This window comes from Emys orbicularis, chromosome 1, assembly GCF_028017835.1.
Source record: "Emys orbicularis isolate rEmyOrb1 chromosome 1, rEmyOrb1.hap1, whole genome shotgun sequence".
In the NCBI taxonomy this organism is placed as follows: domain Eukaryota; kingdom Metazoa; phylum Chordata; order Testudines; family Emydidae; genus Emys; species Emys orbicularis.
This window is the reverse complement of record NC_088683.1, coordinates 256328807-256346287: the sequence shown is the minus strand read 5'-3', so window position 1 is coordinate 256346287 and position 17481 is coordinate 256328807. Positions and strand designations below refer to the sequence as shown.

Here is a 17481-nt window from a genome sequence, read left to right as displayed (position 1 = left end):
GGGCCAGTTTGATAATTCAGACCTGGATTTTTCTTGGGTACAGCATGTGCTTTTAAAGGAGAAATTACTGTCAATATAGCAAATAACAGACATTTTCAAAATTCTCTAATGGAACTTTCAGAGTAGCAGCCGGGTTAGTCTGTATCTGCAAAAAGAACAGGAGTACTTGTGGCACCTTAGAGACTAACAAATTTATTTGAGCATAAGCTTTCGTGGGCTACAGCCCACTTCTTCGGATGCATAGAACGGAACATATATTGAGATATATATGTGTGTGTGTGTGTGTGTGTATATATATATATATATATATATATATATATATATATATGTGTTCCGTTCTATGCATCCGAAGACGAGGGCTGTAGCCCATGAAAGCTTATGCTCAAATAAATTTGTTAGTCTCTAAGGTGCCACAAGTACTCCTGTTCTTTCTAATGGAACTGTGTGTTAAAGGTGCTGTTATGGTTTCTTTCTTTCTTTGGTTAAAGTTGCAGGTGGGAACTGTGAGCCAGGTTCCGTTTATGTGTACGCTGAATTCTGCTGATACAAACCCAGGTACAGAGTCCCCGGAGAAATAAGTTCTCTGAGTGGAGGGAGGTTGCAGTATTAGAAAGTATCCAAAACCTCTCCTCCATCAAAAGGCACATGGTGGCCAGTGAAGTCCCAAAAATAAGTGGTGGCAATGGCCTGGAAAGAGTTCTGGCCAGGGCAGTTGTGAACTACTCTGAGCATGTGTCTCCTTAATAGCTTCTGCCAATGAGGCTGCTCTGGCCTTTATTGGTCCTTTGTATCAATTTAATGCATGCTTGGAGTACTGGGAATTATGTGTTGTCTTAGTGTGGCTGATGTGTCAGCTGTGTAATATTTTTGTAACATGTTTTTAAGTAATGAATTATGTGCTTGGAGGATGATGATAGTGATAGAGTTCTCATTGGATCATAGGCAAACCACAAGTCTACTGAGCCCAATACTTAACTAAGAATAAGCAACTGTTATTGAGAGTGTGTGGCTGGCATAAGAATTGGTCTCTATCTGTTAAGAGAAGGGCAACACTGGCCCTTCTGTTCCATGAATAATATGTCCTTAATTGATTTTAATTACAATCTTAATGAGATAATTGAAATGAAGTCCAGAACTGTCGCTAGTAGACTTGTAAGATGAAAACCAGCAGTTGCAGATTATGATTGTTGTTTATATTGTGGTAGCAACCAAATGTGCTAGGCACTATAAAACACACAGGAAGACCAACGACTCCCCCATTGCTGCTCCAATGTGCTTTCCTTCCACCTCTATAGTTTAGATTCAGACTGAGTAAGAGACTTGGGAGAGAGCAGAGGGGGAAAAACCCATAGCTACTTCGAGGATGCCCATTTCAATGAAAGTCTTTAAGGACAGAAGATTCCATGATGGTGAGAATAAGGCCTTATCTACACTACAGGGAAAATTCAATCTAAGCTACGCAATTTGAGTTACGTGAATAGCATAACTCAAATTGACGTAGCTTAGATCTACTTACCTTGGGGTCCACGCTACGCGATGTCTATGGGAGACGCTCTTCCGTCTACTCCCCTTATTCTTCTCAATTTGGTGGAGGACAGGAGTCCATGGGAGAGCGATCAGCGGTCGATTTAGTGGGTCTTCACTAGATCCGCTAAATCGACTGCCGATGCATCGATCACTGCTCGTCAATCCCCCAGTAAGTGTAGACAACCCCTAAGGATCTGTATAGCGTCACCTGCCTCCTGCAGTTACTGGCACCAGCTCCTGTAAGGGGCGAGTTGGTCTCTGTTGGAGTCAATGTGGGGGAGAGCTAATATTAAATAATAAAATAAACCTTAAACCTCCCCCACTGCACCTTAGGAATAAAGGTTCTGATCCTGCAAAGACTTATGCAAATGCTTAAGTTTATGTTCTGTGAGAAGCCCTGTTGCGATCAGTGGGACTCCTCTCAGTACATAGAAGTAAATAGGATCAGGGTCAAGGTGTGAAGATTGTCAGGGCAAATTATTATTTAAGGTATATTAATTGACTTAGATGGCTTAAAAGGTTGAGAGATCACCTGTAAGTGTACAAACTGCCAGAGCTCCTTTTCTTATACTCTGTTTCCCTGCCACTCCAGCACTTCTTACCAACCATTGATACATTACTTTGTCTACTGTACTTAGCTACATTTCCATTATGGTAGCTGATGAGTATTATGATATAGCATGTATGTATGAATGATGTGCTATAACATTTAATTGTAGCGTACTAGGGCATTTCAAAGTTGGGATATTTTGATGGTATTTCTGCTTTGTTTTGATTTAAATAAATAAAATGCTTCACTTAATGTATTCAGAACATCTTAAATGTTGGGAAATGTTTAAACAAACTCCAGAGGAAATGAGGTGATTCCAGGCAGTTTTGGAAAATCTTATAAACAATGTGGAGGAGCTAAACATGGAATATAACTTTAGTACTTGGATTTTTCTAAGGGAAAAAGAATCAATAAGCTGGTTGGGGTAGCAAAAGCTTTCTTACAGTTGACGGATGTGCATTTGGCTGGTTATTAGCTTGTTGCAAGGTTCTTATTTGTGCGCGTGAATTGCTACTGCTGTAACAACGCTTTACAGATTTATATGAGCCAATGGGGAAGTGGCTTTTGTCTTTGCCATGCACCCTACAGAGACCACTGCTGGTTTATTTGATACACTTGATTTAGGAGAAATCGCCATTGAATTTAATAGCTCTTACAGCTTTTTTCATTTTTAATGGAAAGATTTAAGCTTTTCCAACAAACTGGGTTTTATATCAATTCAGAGGTACTGGTAGCTGCAAGAATTTCTGCCTTGTTGCCTTGTACCACCGGTATTCTCACTGAATTGGTGGCAAACTAAGTGATTACATTTGATGACACAAGTGAAACGTCTCGTTCTAGTTTGCCAAAGCAATTTGTTTTATAATTGTGTCTCAAGAATTGCACTGAACAAGTTGTTAAATCCGCTTTTCTCTTTCTAGTTGGTAGCATCCATCGTATTTATCAGCTTTGGAGTGGTAGCAGCATTCTGTTGTGCAATAGTTGATGGAGTCTTTGCAGCACGACATATAGTAAGTATGGTCCTTAATATTTTTTCTTTTGGTTCAGAATGCTCATGGCACTTTCAGTAGGAAATATTTTTTTCCGGGTTATGATAAGCGATGTTTTAGTTACTTGGTAGCCCTTCTAGTTCAAGAAATGATTTATTCATTGACGATTATGCCATTCCTGTTGGCAGAAAACGAATAGGAAACCCCAATCAATGTCAAAACTTAGAGATGTTGCCAAGAATATGTTCATGTCTATGTGAGTTTCAGCTACTGAGGAAAAGTTAAATGATACAATGACAGGAGCTCACAGACTAGTGCCTGCTTAGGAAAGTGAGGATATTTCAGGCTCCCCCCAAAAGCTTTATTTCATTATTCAGAACTCCAGACATACAGAAGCTCTGAGCATGGCCAGTCAAGATGTGGAACGCTCCAGATTCATATTGTTCAGGGTACATATTGTTCAAAGCAGTCTCACTACACCATGGCCCAGCACAGGGGTAGCTTTGTCCCAGGCTCTTTCAAGAAAGGGAGTGGGGTACAACAAAGGAGGAGAGATCGTTTTAATGGAGAAGAACATAGAGAGATGGTAAGGCTATGGTTAGAGGTAGAGAGGATGGAAAGTTGTCTGGGGACTCCTACCAAGTGACAAACAACCCCAACCTGACCGTCTCCCACCTGCCTAATGCTCCACCCACCAGAATGACAAGCATCTTCAGTCTATCTTCCAAAAGCCCCATGCAGCCCCTTGTTCCTCACTCTGCAATGACCTTGTACTCCTTCTGACCAAAAAACCTCACAACTGTTTACTTCACTAGTCCATTTATTTGATTATTATGTCATAGAACATTTATTATTTGTATTACTGTAGCATCTGGAAGCCCCCGTCGTAGACCAGGATCTCATTGTGCTAGGTGCTGTACAAACACAAAGCAAAAAGACAATCCCTGCCCCAAAGAACTTACAATCTAAGAATAAAACAAAAGACAGTCTATGGACGCAGACAGACACAGATTTGAATGTGGGGTGGTTTGAATATCCCAACTCACATTCAGATTTTTATCAATCCTGTTTCTTTTTCCTTTGTATTTTTTTAATTCCCTTAAAAACAAAGCAATCAAGTGCAGAAATCTACATTAATGCATCCTTTTGATTGAGATTTTATGTGCATAAATGTCAAGAATGCAAAGTTAAGTTTTTAACAGAATTGTAACTCAGATCTATTGCACACAACATAACATATTAACTAAAATACACACATCACACACACTGCTACAGAATTTGATGGGCTTGATTTTCCTCAGACTTACACTGGTGTGACTTAGTTGATGGGGTTCCTGACATGTAGTGGCGGAGCAAGTGGACGCTAGGACCAGGATGCTTTTTCTTTGTCATTATTTTCCCCTCCAAAACAATGTGGAGACTACAGCTGGGTGAATTTTTTTTTTTGGCTGAATTTTCTTTTTCTGAAAAATGCAGATTTGGGTCCACTGAAACATTTAGTGAACTCGGGTCCATTCTGGTGAATTGTTTTGGTTGGAAAGAAAAAAAGAAAAAATTTGGAAACATTGAAATAGTTTGCTTTGACATGTTTCAGTTTTTCACCAAACCGAGGAGGAGACGGTTGCAGTAACTCCTTTATACTCAATAGCCCAAGGCACTTACCTGGGATGTGGTTTGAATACCTGCTCTGGAGTAGGGACTTGAACCCAAATCTCTCATCCCAGGTGAGTGCCTAACCACTGGGATATTTGGTATTCTGGGATGGGTTTCTCTGTCTCTTCTGTTGAAGCTATTTTGTATAAATAATTTAAATTTTCATTGGAGAAGGGACTGGAACCTGGCTGTCCCCCCCCCCTCAGGTGAATGCCATGAGCACGGGCTATAGAGCCATTCTCTCTCTCTCTCTCTGTCAGTCAGGTTATTATTATAAATAAAAATTGCACTTGGAGAGGAAGAGGAACTTTAACGATTTGTTACTTCAAAAAAAAATTGTTGTTATTACATGATCTGGTTTAATCTCCTTCTCTTGTGGCTGGTAGGTTTTATATTTCAGCTGTGCAGAACCCCTAGTATCTCAGCTGAAGGTGATTTATATTTATTAATTATGATTTTATTATTATAAATATGTGATGATAAGCTTTCAGTCTGCTCTGAGCAATGAGGCCACATACTGTTGTGTTTTCCTGGAGCTGCCTAGGAAATATTGTAACTCTAGGATTCAGTCTCCCTCCTGGTTTCCTTACTGCTCTGGGGAAGTAGTAAAGTGCTCCAAGTCAATATCAGGTGCAGCATGCAGTTACTGATGCATCAGGACAGCTATGCTGACCTGTGAGTTGTAGAGGGGAAGGCTGTCCTCCCTTCTCTTGTTCAGTCTGGGAACGTAGACGCTGTGCAGAGTGTGCTTCCCCTCTTGCCCTGTGAATGGTGGTGTTGGTTGCTGGCACAAGGAAGCACTTTATACCTGGTTACTCCCATGTGTCTGTGTACAGGACAGAACAGGGTCTGGCCTAAATTGAGCATCAGTTCACAGTTTTTTGTGACCGCTTTGCCCTTCCTTATATTTTTGGCTCTATCTTATTTATGGTGTGGCTTCTTTATCATCTCTGATTTCTTTGCAAATCGTTCAGAGGAATAATGCTGTTATTAATATAAATATCATTCACATTCATGTGTGGAGTGAGATCTACAAATATGTTAATGGGGCAGATTTGTAAAACCTGTCAATAGGAATAGTGTAGAATTCAATTTATCAGCACCATGGTATCAGAGAACCTTTTTAGTATGGTAAGATGTGTATTTTTATGATTCATTCCCTGACTCAACCCTCACGTTGAACAAGTGACCATTGTGTATGTATCCAAAAGCGTGTGCAACCCATCAAGATATTAAAGGGTTAGACAAAGAATGTCACCTTTTCTGATGCGTAGTATTACGTCTGAGGGCACTGTGTGTAGGCAAAAATCTCAAACACAGAGACAAATAACAGCCCTTTAATATTTCTAGGCACTTGCTTAGTCATTCTTCACTCTCTTGCCTTTCAGCTCCCTGCTCTTACTTTACACATCTGCTCCAGAAACTACATTTCTCCCTTATCTTGAGCAAATAGTAATATCATGTTAGTATATGTGTGTACACTCATATCTGAAGAAAAATGTCTCTTAAGTAATACCCACCACTTATATTCTTCCCAGAGTACAAATATCTGCATGCCTCTTTCTGTCATGGCATCCCCCTGGAGTGGCCTTATTCATACAGGGCTGTGAAGTTGAAAGGGGAGTTCTGGGGCTAGACATTCAAAGGCTTGTCACAATGCAATTTCAAGACACAAGGGTGTTGCATTGCCCCAAAGAGAAGGCCCATTGCAGTCTTGGATGTAGTTCACAATCCAGCAGGTCAGTGACTAAGCCAATTAAGTTGCAGTTGTCATCTGCTCAGTGCTGGAGACTTAACAGTGCAGGACAAAATACAGACATTTTGTCCTTGAGATTTACTCTAAAATGAAACAAGGCAAATTCAGGCCTAGCACAAGGGCCTTTGGGTAAATCAACGGAGTTTACACTGTTGACCTATTGACACTGAGTCTGAGTTTGATCCATCCATCTTTCTCCAATAGTACAGTACAAAGACTTATTTAGCAATATTGCTAGAAAATTAGAGATCATGCAAAACTTATCATAGTCACCATCCAATTTATTCCATTCTTAGTTGCCTAACAGAGAAGTGCAAGAACTTAATAAGGGAGGGTGAAATAAGGTGACAGCTCACCTAAATTTACTGACCACCAAACGGGTGGAGGGTGAGTTGCTGCTCACTCCTATGTTGTCTCATGAACTAGTTAGTGCATATAGAAGGAAGGCGTATCATATAGCCCACCTTTGTCGCTGTTGTGTTAATAATTCTTTACCTTGCCCCATTTTACCCATATAATTTCTTCTTGACGGGGGCAGTAACAGTGTTTTAATTCCATTCCCTCACAGGATATTGCCAGTAGCTCTCATACTGTACCTGTATCATGCTGCTCACTAATATCTGAGATGTGGTTTGGCTGCTACCATTTAGGAATCATTTATGGATTTTTGGTCCAAGCTGCCTTCTCTGCAAGGAGAAGCCAAAATCCTGGCCTACATAGGGGATTGCTGTTTCTGTGGCATTGTTCCCTTTCCCCTCCCCAAATGTTCCTCCAGGGATCCATGGGTGTGGAGGAAGCTGGGCTTTGGGAGACAGGGGTCAGGGCAGGTAAGACGGCCAGTCTATGTAGCTCTTTACTCATCCCCCTCCAACTCGTGAGGATTCCAGCCTAAGTTTAATGAAGCTTTTGTAGAACTTGACAAGTTAATGCAGACATCTATCTTGAGGAGGGGTCTGGGGCTGGTAGAGGAGCCCCTGGCAGCATGGTTCCAAGAGGGAGAAAGGCACTAGTTGAAGCCAGGAAGGCAGTTTAGAGAGGTACAGGGTTTCCACACAGATGGCCTTTATCTCCATCGAGATCTTCTGGTTAGGCCGGCTGAATCCCTTTCCAGTTCCACATAGAGGGGTTGCAGCACAGAACGGCATTTCCTCCTCACAATGAAGCCACGGGAGGGAGCGCCACAAGCAGAAACCTGGCATTTCCAGTCACCTATGCAGGAATGAGCTGGCAGAAAGTCAGGGCATTCAAACCATTTTTTTAAATGATCTACAATTACGAAACGATAGGAGTATGAGAGCTGTAGGGGCATGAGTGTGGGGAAGGGTAGAATTAAGATGATAAAGTAGCCTGGTTCAGAACTCCAACAAATACAACACAACCCTTCACACCAATTAAAAATAAGAAACGTCCCTTATTTGTCTTTCATTCGTGACTTCATTAAAGTAGGAAGAGATGGAAACAAGGCAAATAAATCACCACATTATAATCCTTGTCAGTTCGTGCCTGCTTCTGAATGTTGAGGCTTTTATTTTTTAAAAGCCCGGTTTCTCTTGTTTTTATAATGCTGTGGATGAAATCATAAAGTACTTTCTCTGTTTTTTCTTTTTCTTAAAAGACATAAAATTGACAAAATCCTGCTTAGAAGGGGATATTCTTCAGAAAAGATATATTTAAATTATTTAAGACTCATTTAAAAAACACTTCACTTAATAGAAAGCTCTGGAGCAAAGCACTTATAAAATTAAAGACACTGAAGTAAAAGTAGCTTGATTTAAAGTGGCACTAGCTCATTTGAGAAATAATAGTGCAGATGTAATTTACCGTGTAAGGTTCATTTCAGCACTAATCCATTCAACTGCACTCTTCACCTTAAAAAAAGAAAAGAAAAGAAAAGAAAAAAAAATAGAATCAAATAAAACAAATCAAAGCTACAAGTAATGTGCAGTGATGTTATTTCAGAAAAATATGGAGACTACAGGAATCCATTATCTGCAAATCATGTTTGCTTGAGGCATGTTGTCACCTAGCAGTAGACTAGAGCACTGATTCTGCAAACATCAGAACATAAGAACTGTCATTCTGGGTCAGACCAATGGTCTATCTAGCCCGGTAACCAGTCTCTGACAGTGGCCAGTACCAGAGCTTCAGGGTGAGTGTACAAAACAGGGCAGTTTGAATGATCCACTCCAGATTTCCCTTCCTGGCTTCTGGCAGTCAGAGGTTTAGGTCACCCCAAGCATCCCTGACTATCGTGGCTATCCTCCATGAACTGATCTGGCTCTTTTTTGAGCCCAGTTATACTTTTGGTCATCACAATGAGTTCCCCAGGTTAGTTGTGTGTTGTGTGAAGAAGTACCTCCTCTTATTTGTATTAAACCTGCTCCCTGTTAATTTCATTGAGTGACACCTGATTTTTGTATTGTGGAAAAGTATAAATAACACTCCTGTATCTACTTTTTCCACACCATTCATGAAGATATAGACTTCTATCATATCCCATTTTAGTCATCTCTTTTTCTAAGCTGAACAGCCCTAATCTTTTTAGTCTCTCCCTGTATGGAAATTATTACCTTGATCATCTTTGTTGCCCTTCCCTGAACCTTTTCCAGTTCCACTACATCTTTTTAGAGATGGGGTGACCAGAACTGGACACAGTATTCAAGGTGTGTGCACACTATGGAGTTATATAGAGGCATTATGATATTTTCTGTCCTATTTTTTATCCTTTTCCTAATAGTTCCGAACATCGTTAACCTTTTTGACTGCTGCTTCACATTGAGCTGAAGTTTTCAGAATAATATCCATGGTGACGCCAAGATCTTTCCTAAGTGGTAACAGCTAATTTAGAACCCATCATTATATATGTGTAGTTGGGATGATTTTTTCCTATGTGCATTGCTTTGTACTCCTCAATGGTGAATTTCATCTGCCATTTGTCACCCAGTCACCCAATTTTGTGAGATCCCTTTGCAACTCTTCGCGGTCAGTTTTGGACTTAACTATCTTGAATAATTTTGTATCATCTGCAGACTTGGCCACTTCATTGTTTACTCCCTTTTCCAGATCATTAATGAATATGTTGAACAGCAGAGGAAAGAATTTAAATAATGGTGTTCATGACTCACTGACTTGTTGTGGAGGCATTGGTACAGACTCCATAGTCAAGGTTGAGTTTAATTTTGCACTTAACAAAGAAGTTGAATCCTGCATGATGTCTGGAATATATCATATCCACTCCAAGATTACAGAATTTACTCTGTGCATTCAGAATGAATTTTCTGAATATTTGCACTGAAATGCAGATTTAGAACACCCAAACGACCTTAGTTTTGCCTTGTCAAACTTCCTGTATAGTTTAAACTCTGAAATCTTGTGCATAGGATACATTTGAATATATGTTTTATGATTATTGGTAATTTTTTCTCGTTATTCTTCATGACAATGTTTATCCTCCATCTCTGCTCTGTAGTGACACTGCAAAAACCATGCAAATGTAGTGTAGGCTTTTTAATGTTTTGTGGATCCTGATTAGAGTACTGTACACTGATTTTGAAAGACACATTTGAATTTTTTTTTAATTTCCCCTCATAATGTCACTACAGAGCAGAGTTAAGGTTGTTTGGGTGTCTTAACTGTGAATTTCCATTCCTTAACACGTCTGGTTTTCTTTTAAATTTAACCTTAAGTGAATTTACTGGGTTAATAAAGCTTGAATCCCTGTAATGTATTTTATCCTAAATTACTGGCATGTATTCTTAACTAGAGCTGGGTGAAATGTTTTTGGACAAATAGTTTATTTACTAAAAAATTCAGTTTCAGGTCAACTGAAACTTTTTGTGAATTTGTGTCCAGTTCTCTGAATAGTTTTGACAAAATAGAAAAAGTCAAAGATTTTCAGTAGCGTTGAAATCCTTGTAAGCTGTAGCCCAGTGGTAAGGGAACTCCCCTGATGTGGAGAAGAGATTTGAACTTGGGTCATTATTTGCCCAACTCTCCTCTCAACCTTAACTTCATCTTAATGTGGTTTTTGTCTAGGACTTGATAAAAGGTGCTTTAAACAGAAGTAATTTTAAGAGGGTTTGATTTTAGGTAGGCTCTCTGTAAAGAAATGGAGGGACAGTATAAATCTGCTAAATGGAATAGTTGTGGATGCCTGCTTGGGTCATTACAGGAAAGTACCCTAAGCACTGGGTTATGAGATATTCTAATATGGGGCTTTTTCAGTCTCTCCTCTTGAAGTTGTTCCACCTTTTATAAATAATTAAGGAGTCACTGGAGCAGGGACTTGAGTCTTCCACATCCTAGGTGAGTGCCCTAACCACCACGACATAGTCATTCACACTCTTTTCCCTGGCCCAATGGCTGTTCATAACAAATGCCTACAAATTGTCACTAAGAATGAGTGACAGCTTATAAAGGAGCCACTGCTGGCACCTCCTCCGCTGGCCATTTTGTCTTTTGCTTGTGTAGGTGAAAATGCCTGAAAGTGTAAATGCAATTATTTCAGGTTGGAACAAAATGTTACCTTTTGACATTCCTGAAGTGTTTTGACTTGAAAATTTTCATTTCAGTCATATCGAAATATTTTGATTAATTTTGACTTTTTTGTTGTTGACATTTCGATTTGCTGAAAAAAATTTGACAAATGTCATGTTTGGTTTCACCCAAAACGAAATTTTGTGTTTCTTTTCTTTTCTTTTTTTTTTTTTTTTTGCAGCTGCCAGTGAACCAAAAAAATTCATTATTTGCCCAACTCTCCTCTCAACCTTAACTTCATCTTAATGTGGTTTTTGTCTAGGACTTGATAAAAGGTGCTTTAAACAGAAGTGATTTTAAGAGGGTTTGATTTTAGGTAGGCTCTCTGTAAAGAAATGGAGGGACAGTATAAATCTGCTAAATGGAATAGTTGTGGATGCCTGCTGCCCTGTCCACTTGCTGATTGGCTGGTGTTTCTCTCCTGGTGACCTGTCCCTCTTCTACAGACAGCCTTAAAAGTTTATTGAAAAGGCTAAGGGTATGTCTACACTACGAAATTAGGTCGATTTTATAGAAATCGATTTTTAGAAATTGATTTTATGCAGTTGATTGCATAAGTCCACACTAAGCGCATTAAGTCGGCGGAGTGCGTCCTCACTACCATGGCTAGCATCGACTTATGGAGTGGTGCACTGTGGGTAGCTATCCCACAGTTCCCGCAGTCTCAGCCGCCCATTGGAATTCTGGGTTACGCTCCCAATGCTTGATGGGGCAAAAACATTGTCACGGGTGGTTTTGGGTACATGTTGTCAGTTGCCCCTCCCTCCGTGAAAGCAACGGCAGACAATCATTTCGCGCCTTTTTTCCATGCAGACGCCATACCACGGCAAGCATGGAGCCTGCTCAGCTCACCGTCACCGTTGCTGTTGTGTCCTGGGTGCTGCTGTCAGCAGACGGTGCAGTAGGACTTCTAACCGTCGTCATCCACCACTTCCGCTGCAACACTGCTCTCCTGCTCTTGTAAATGAGCTCAGTCTCAATAGCAAATTTCTCCACTTTGTCTGAAATGTGCGCAGTGCTAACAGTCGTCATCCACCGCTTCCACTGCAACTCTGCTCTCCTGTTCCCCAGCGACGAGCTCGAGGGATCCGTTCTGGTCCTCCTAGGTGCTGCCGTCAGCAGACGGTGCAGTAGGACAGCTAACCATCGTCATCCACTGCTTCTGCTGCAACTCTGCTGTCCTGCTCTCCTGCAGATGCCATACCACAGCAAGCATGGAGCCCACTCAGCTCACCGTCACCGCTGCCGTTGTGAGCATTGTAAACACCTTGCATGTTATCCTGGAGTATATGCAGAACTGGGCTAAGAGACACCAGCACGAGGAGGATTTTGATGAGGACATGGACACAGACGTTCCTGAAAGCACAGACTGTGGCAATTGGGACATCATGGCGCCACCGGGGCTTGTTGTTACAGTGGAACGCCAATTCTTGGCCAGGCAAAGAAGCACAGACTGGTGGGACTGCATAGTGTTGTAGGTATGGGATGATTCACAGTGGCTGCGAAACTTTTGCATGCGTAAGGCCACTTTCCTGGAACTCTGTGAGTTGCTTTCCCCCATCCTGAAGCGCAGGAATACCAAGATGAGAGCTGCCCTGACAGTTGAGAAGCGAGTGGCGATAGCCCTCTGGAAGCTTGCAACGCCAGACAGCTACTGGTCAGTCGGGAATCAATTTGGAGTGGGCAAGTCTACTGTGGGGGCTGCTGTGATCCAAGTAGCCGATGCAATCATTGACATTCTGTTATCAAGGGTAGTGACTCTGGGAAATGTGCAGGTCATAGTGGATGGCTTTGCTGCAATGGGGTTCCCTAACTGTGGTGGGGCGATAGACGGAACACATATCCCCATCTTGGCACCGGATCACCTTGCTAACCAGTACGTGAACTCAAGGGGTACTTCTCAATGGCGCTGCAAGCACTGGTGGATCACAAGGGATGTTTCGCTGACATCAACGTGGGATGGCCGGGAAAGGTGCATGCTGCTCGCATATTTAGGAACCCGGGCTGTTCGAGCAGCTGCAAGAAGGGACTTACTTCCCAGACCACAAAATTACCGTTGGGGATGTTGAAATGCCAATAGTTATCCTTGGGGACCCAGCCTATCCCTTGCTCCCATGGCTCATGAAGCTTTACACAGGCAGCCTGGACCGTAGTAAGGAGCAGTTCAACTATAGGCTGAGCAAGTGCAGAATGGTGGTTGAATGTGCCGTTGGACATTTAAAAGCACGCTGGCGCAGTTTACTGAGTAGGTCAGACCTCAGCGCAACCAACATTCCCATTGTTATTGCTGCTTGCTGTGTGCTCCGTAATATCTGTGAGGGTAAGGGGGAGACGTTTATGGTGGGGTGGGAGGTTGAGGCAAATCGCCTGGCATCCGATTTTGAGCAGCCAGACACCAGGGCGATTAGAAGAGCACAGCAAGGCGTGCTGTGCATCAGAGAGGCTTTGAAAACCAGTTTCATGACTGGCCAGGCTTCGGTGTGACAGTTGTGTGTGTTTCTCCTTGATGCAAACCCACCCCCTTTGTTGATTTTAATTCCCTGTAAGCCAAACACCCTCCCCCCCTTTGAAATAAAGTAGCTATTGTTTTGAAACCATGCATTGTTTCTTTATTAATTAAAAAAAATTAGGTAACGGACAAGGTAACCCAGGTGGGGTGGAGGAGGAGGGAAGGACAAGGCCACATTGTTTATTGTAGCCACACTAAAAATCAAACTGCTTGAATGACAGCCTTCTGTTGCTTGGGCCATCCTCTGGAGTGGAGTGGCTGGGTGCCCGGAGGGTGGCCCCCCCCCCACGTTCTTGGGCGTCTGGGTGAGGAAGCTATGGAACATGGGGAGGAGGGATGGCAGTTACACAGTGGATGCAGTGGGAGTCTGTGCTCTTGTTGGCTTTCCTGCAGGTCCAACACATGCTTCATCATGTCCGTTTGCTCCCCCAACAGACGCTTCAGCATGTCAGTTTGCTCCCCCATTAGCCTCAGCATCGCGTCCTGCCTTTGCTCTTCGTGCTCACTTAATTCTTTCCTAACCTCTGCCACTGAATGCCTCCATGCATTAAGCTGTGCCCTATCAGTGCGGGAGGACTGCATCAGCTAAGAAAACATGTCATCGCAAGTGCGGTTTTTTTCGCCTTCTAATCTGCGATAACTGCAGAGACGGAGATGATAGGGGGAGCGTAGAAACATTTGCACCTGGGGGGAGATAAAAAGGGAGAGTAAAATTGGGTTGGCTTCTTACGCCTTCATAACATGTGGGAATGTTTTCAAACTGCAGCGCCCCCCTTTCCCAGAGTAAGCAATGGGTTGGGTTTCACATTTAAAAGGAGGGGCTGCAGTATTCGGGTAGATGTGCAGCACACACCTACCCCCACCCCACCGCGTGGCTATTCTCTGGGATGATCCCTTCTCCCCTCCCCCCGCCACATGGCTATCCTCCGGGATGATCCCTTTTAGTCAAGCACAAACAGCCCAGCCTGAACGGGGTCCTCATAGACTCATAGACTTTAAGGTCAGAAGGGACCAATATGGTCAACTAGTCTGACCTCCCGCATGATGCAGGCCACAAAAGCTGACCCACCCACAACAGAATCTTCCAGCCTGCGACCCCTGCCCTATGCTGCGGAGGAAGGCGAAAAACCTCCAGGGCCTCTGCCAATCTACCCTGGAGGAAAATTCCTTCCCGACCCCAAATATGGCGATCAGCAGTACCCCGAGCATACAGGCAAGATTCTACAGCCGGACCCTCATTTTACCCGCGATTGCACTTTAATGCCTAATTGACTGTAATCACGTTATCCCTTCAAACCATTCCCTCCATAAATTTATCAAGCCTAATCTTGAAGCCAGAAAGGTCTTTCGCCCCCACCGTTTCCCTCGGAAGGCTGTTCCAAAATTTCACCCCTCTGACGGTTAGAAACCTTCTTCTAATTTCAAGCCTAAACTTCCCCACGGCCAGTTTATATCCATTCGTTCTCGTGTCCACATTACTACTGAGCTGAAATAATTCCTCTCCCTCCTTGGTATTAATCCCTTTGATATATTTAAAGATAGCAATCATATCCCCCCTCAGCCTTCTTTTGGTTAGGCTAAACAAACCGAGCTCCTCGAGTCTCCTTTCATAGGAAAGGTTTTCCATTCCTCGGATCATCCTAGTGGCCCTTCTCTGTACCCGTTCCAGTTTGAGTTCATCCTTTTTAAACATAGGAGACCAGAACTGCACACAGTATTCCAAATGAGGTCTCACCAGCGCCTTGTATAACGGAAGGAGCACCTCCCTGTCCCTACTAGAAATACCTCGCCTAACGCATCCCAAAATCGCATTAGCTTTTTTCACAGCCACGTCACATTGCCGGCTCATAGTCATCCTGCGATCAACCAGGACTCCGAGGTCCTTCTCCTCCTCCGTCACTTCCAACCTATGCGTCCCTAACTTATAACTAAAATTCTTATTAGTCATCCCTAAATGCATCACCTTACACTTCTCACTATTAAATCTCATCCTATTATTTTTACTCCAATTTACAAGGTCATCCAAGTCTCTCTGCAGAATATCCCGATCCTTCTCCGAATTGGCAATACCTCCCAACTTTGTGTCATCCGCAAACTTTATCAGCCCACTCCTACATTCGGTTCCGAGGTCAGTAACGAATAGATTAAATAAAATCGGACCCAAAACCGAACCTTGAGGAACCCCACTGGTGACCTCCGTCCAACCCGACAGTTCACCTTTCAGTACTACCCGCTGCAGTCTCCCCTTTAACCAGTTTTTTATCCACCTCTGGAATTTCATATCGATCCCCATCTTTTCCAATTTAACCAATAATTCCTCGTGCGGCACAGTATCAAACGCTTTACTAAAATCGAGGTAAATTAGATCCACCGCATTTCCTTTATCTAGAAGGTCTGTTACTTTCTCAAAGAAGGAGATCAAGTTGGTTTGGCACGATCTGCCTTTCGTAAACCCATGTTGTAATTTGTCCCAATTGCCATTCACCTCAAGGTCCTTAACTACTTTTTCCTTCAAAATTTTTTCCAAGACCTTGCATACTACAGAAGTTAAACTAACAGGTCTGTAGTTACCCGGGTCACTTTTTTTCCCCTTCTTATAAATAGGAACCACATTAGCTATTTTCCAGTCCATCGGTACCACCCCCGAGTTTACAGATTTATTAAAAATTATCGTCAAGGGGCTTGCAATTTCTCGCGCCAGCTCCTTCAATATTCTAGGATGGAGATCATCCGGTCCGCCCGATTTAGTCCCATTTAGCTGGTCAAGTTTGGCTTCCACCTCTGATACTGTAATGTCAATCGCCCCTCCTTTATTCCCCTGTGTCCCGCTCCCTCTATTCCTAAGCCCTTCATTAGCCTTATTAAACACCGACGCAAAATATTCATTTAGATATTGTGCCATGCCTAGATTATCCTTAATCTCCACTCCATTTACATGCTTCAGCGGTCCCACTTCCTCTTTCTTTGTTTTCTTCCTATTTATATGGCTATAAAACCTCTTACTATTGGATTTAATTCCCCTCGCGAGGTCCAACTCTACACGGCTTTTGGCCTTTCTCACCGCATCCCTACATGCTCTGACCTCAATAAGGTAGGTTTCCTTGCCGATCTGCCCCCTCTTCCATTCTTTGTACGCTTTCTGTTTTTTCTTAATCGCCCCTTTGAGACGCCCGCTCATCCAGCTAGGTCTAATTCTCCTGCCCACTAACCGTTTCCCCTTTCTCGGGATCCAGGCCTCGGACAGCTCGTGCAACTTCAGCTTGAAATAATCCCAGGCCTCATCTGCCTTTAGCTCTCTAAGTATGTTAGCCCAATCCATTTCCCTAAGTAGTTGCCTTAATTTATTAAAGTTGGCCTTTTTGAAATCGTAAACCTTAGTCACAGTTTTATTTCTGTTAATCCTTCCATTTAGTTTAAACCGAATCAGCTCATGGTCACTCGAGCCAAGGTTGTCCCCTACTATCATTTCCTCAACGAGGTCCTCACTACTCACCAGCACCAAATCTAAAATGGCATCCCCCCTCGTCGGTTCAGCTACTACTTGCTGAAGGAATTCATCTGCTAGCACGTCTAGGAACATCTGAGCCCTATTATTGTTACTAGCATTTGTTCCCCAATCTATGTCCGGGAAGTTAAAGTCCCCCATGATCACACAGCTCTTATTAGTTTTTACTTCCTTAAAAACATTAAATAGTTCTTTGTCCGCATCCAGGCTAGATCCCGGCGGTCTATAACACACCCCAAGCAGTATCTCAGGGGAGGCTCTAGTAGTTCTTTTACCCAGTGTAATCATTGCCCAGACAGTCTCTGTCTTATCCATTCCATCACTTATTATTTCTTTACATTTTAGTTCATTATTCACATACAGTGCCACACCCCCACCTTTACCTTTTTTCCGGTCATTCCTAAACAGCACATACCCTTCCATACCTGTACTCCAGTCATGACTACCGTTCCACCA

At 42.6% G+C, this 17481-nt stretch overlaps 1 protein-coding gene across 1 annotated transcript in view; it reads left to right on the top strand.

Annotated features, from left to right (window-relative positions):
* TMEM255B (transmembrane protein 255B) overlaps nt 1–17481 on the top strand; it is a 136463-nt gene that overhangs the window by 57851 nt on the left and 61131 nt on the right. Inside the window, exon 4 of the mRNA XM_065406665.1 lies at nt 2998–3087. Coding sequence (XP_065262737.1) covers nt 2998–3087 — 90 coding nt within the window. The remainder of the gene's footprint in view (nt 1–2997; nt 3088–17481) is intronic.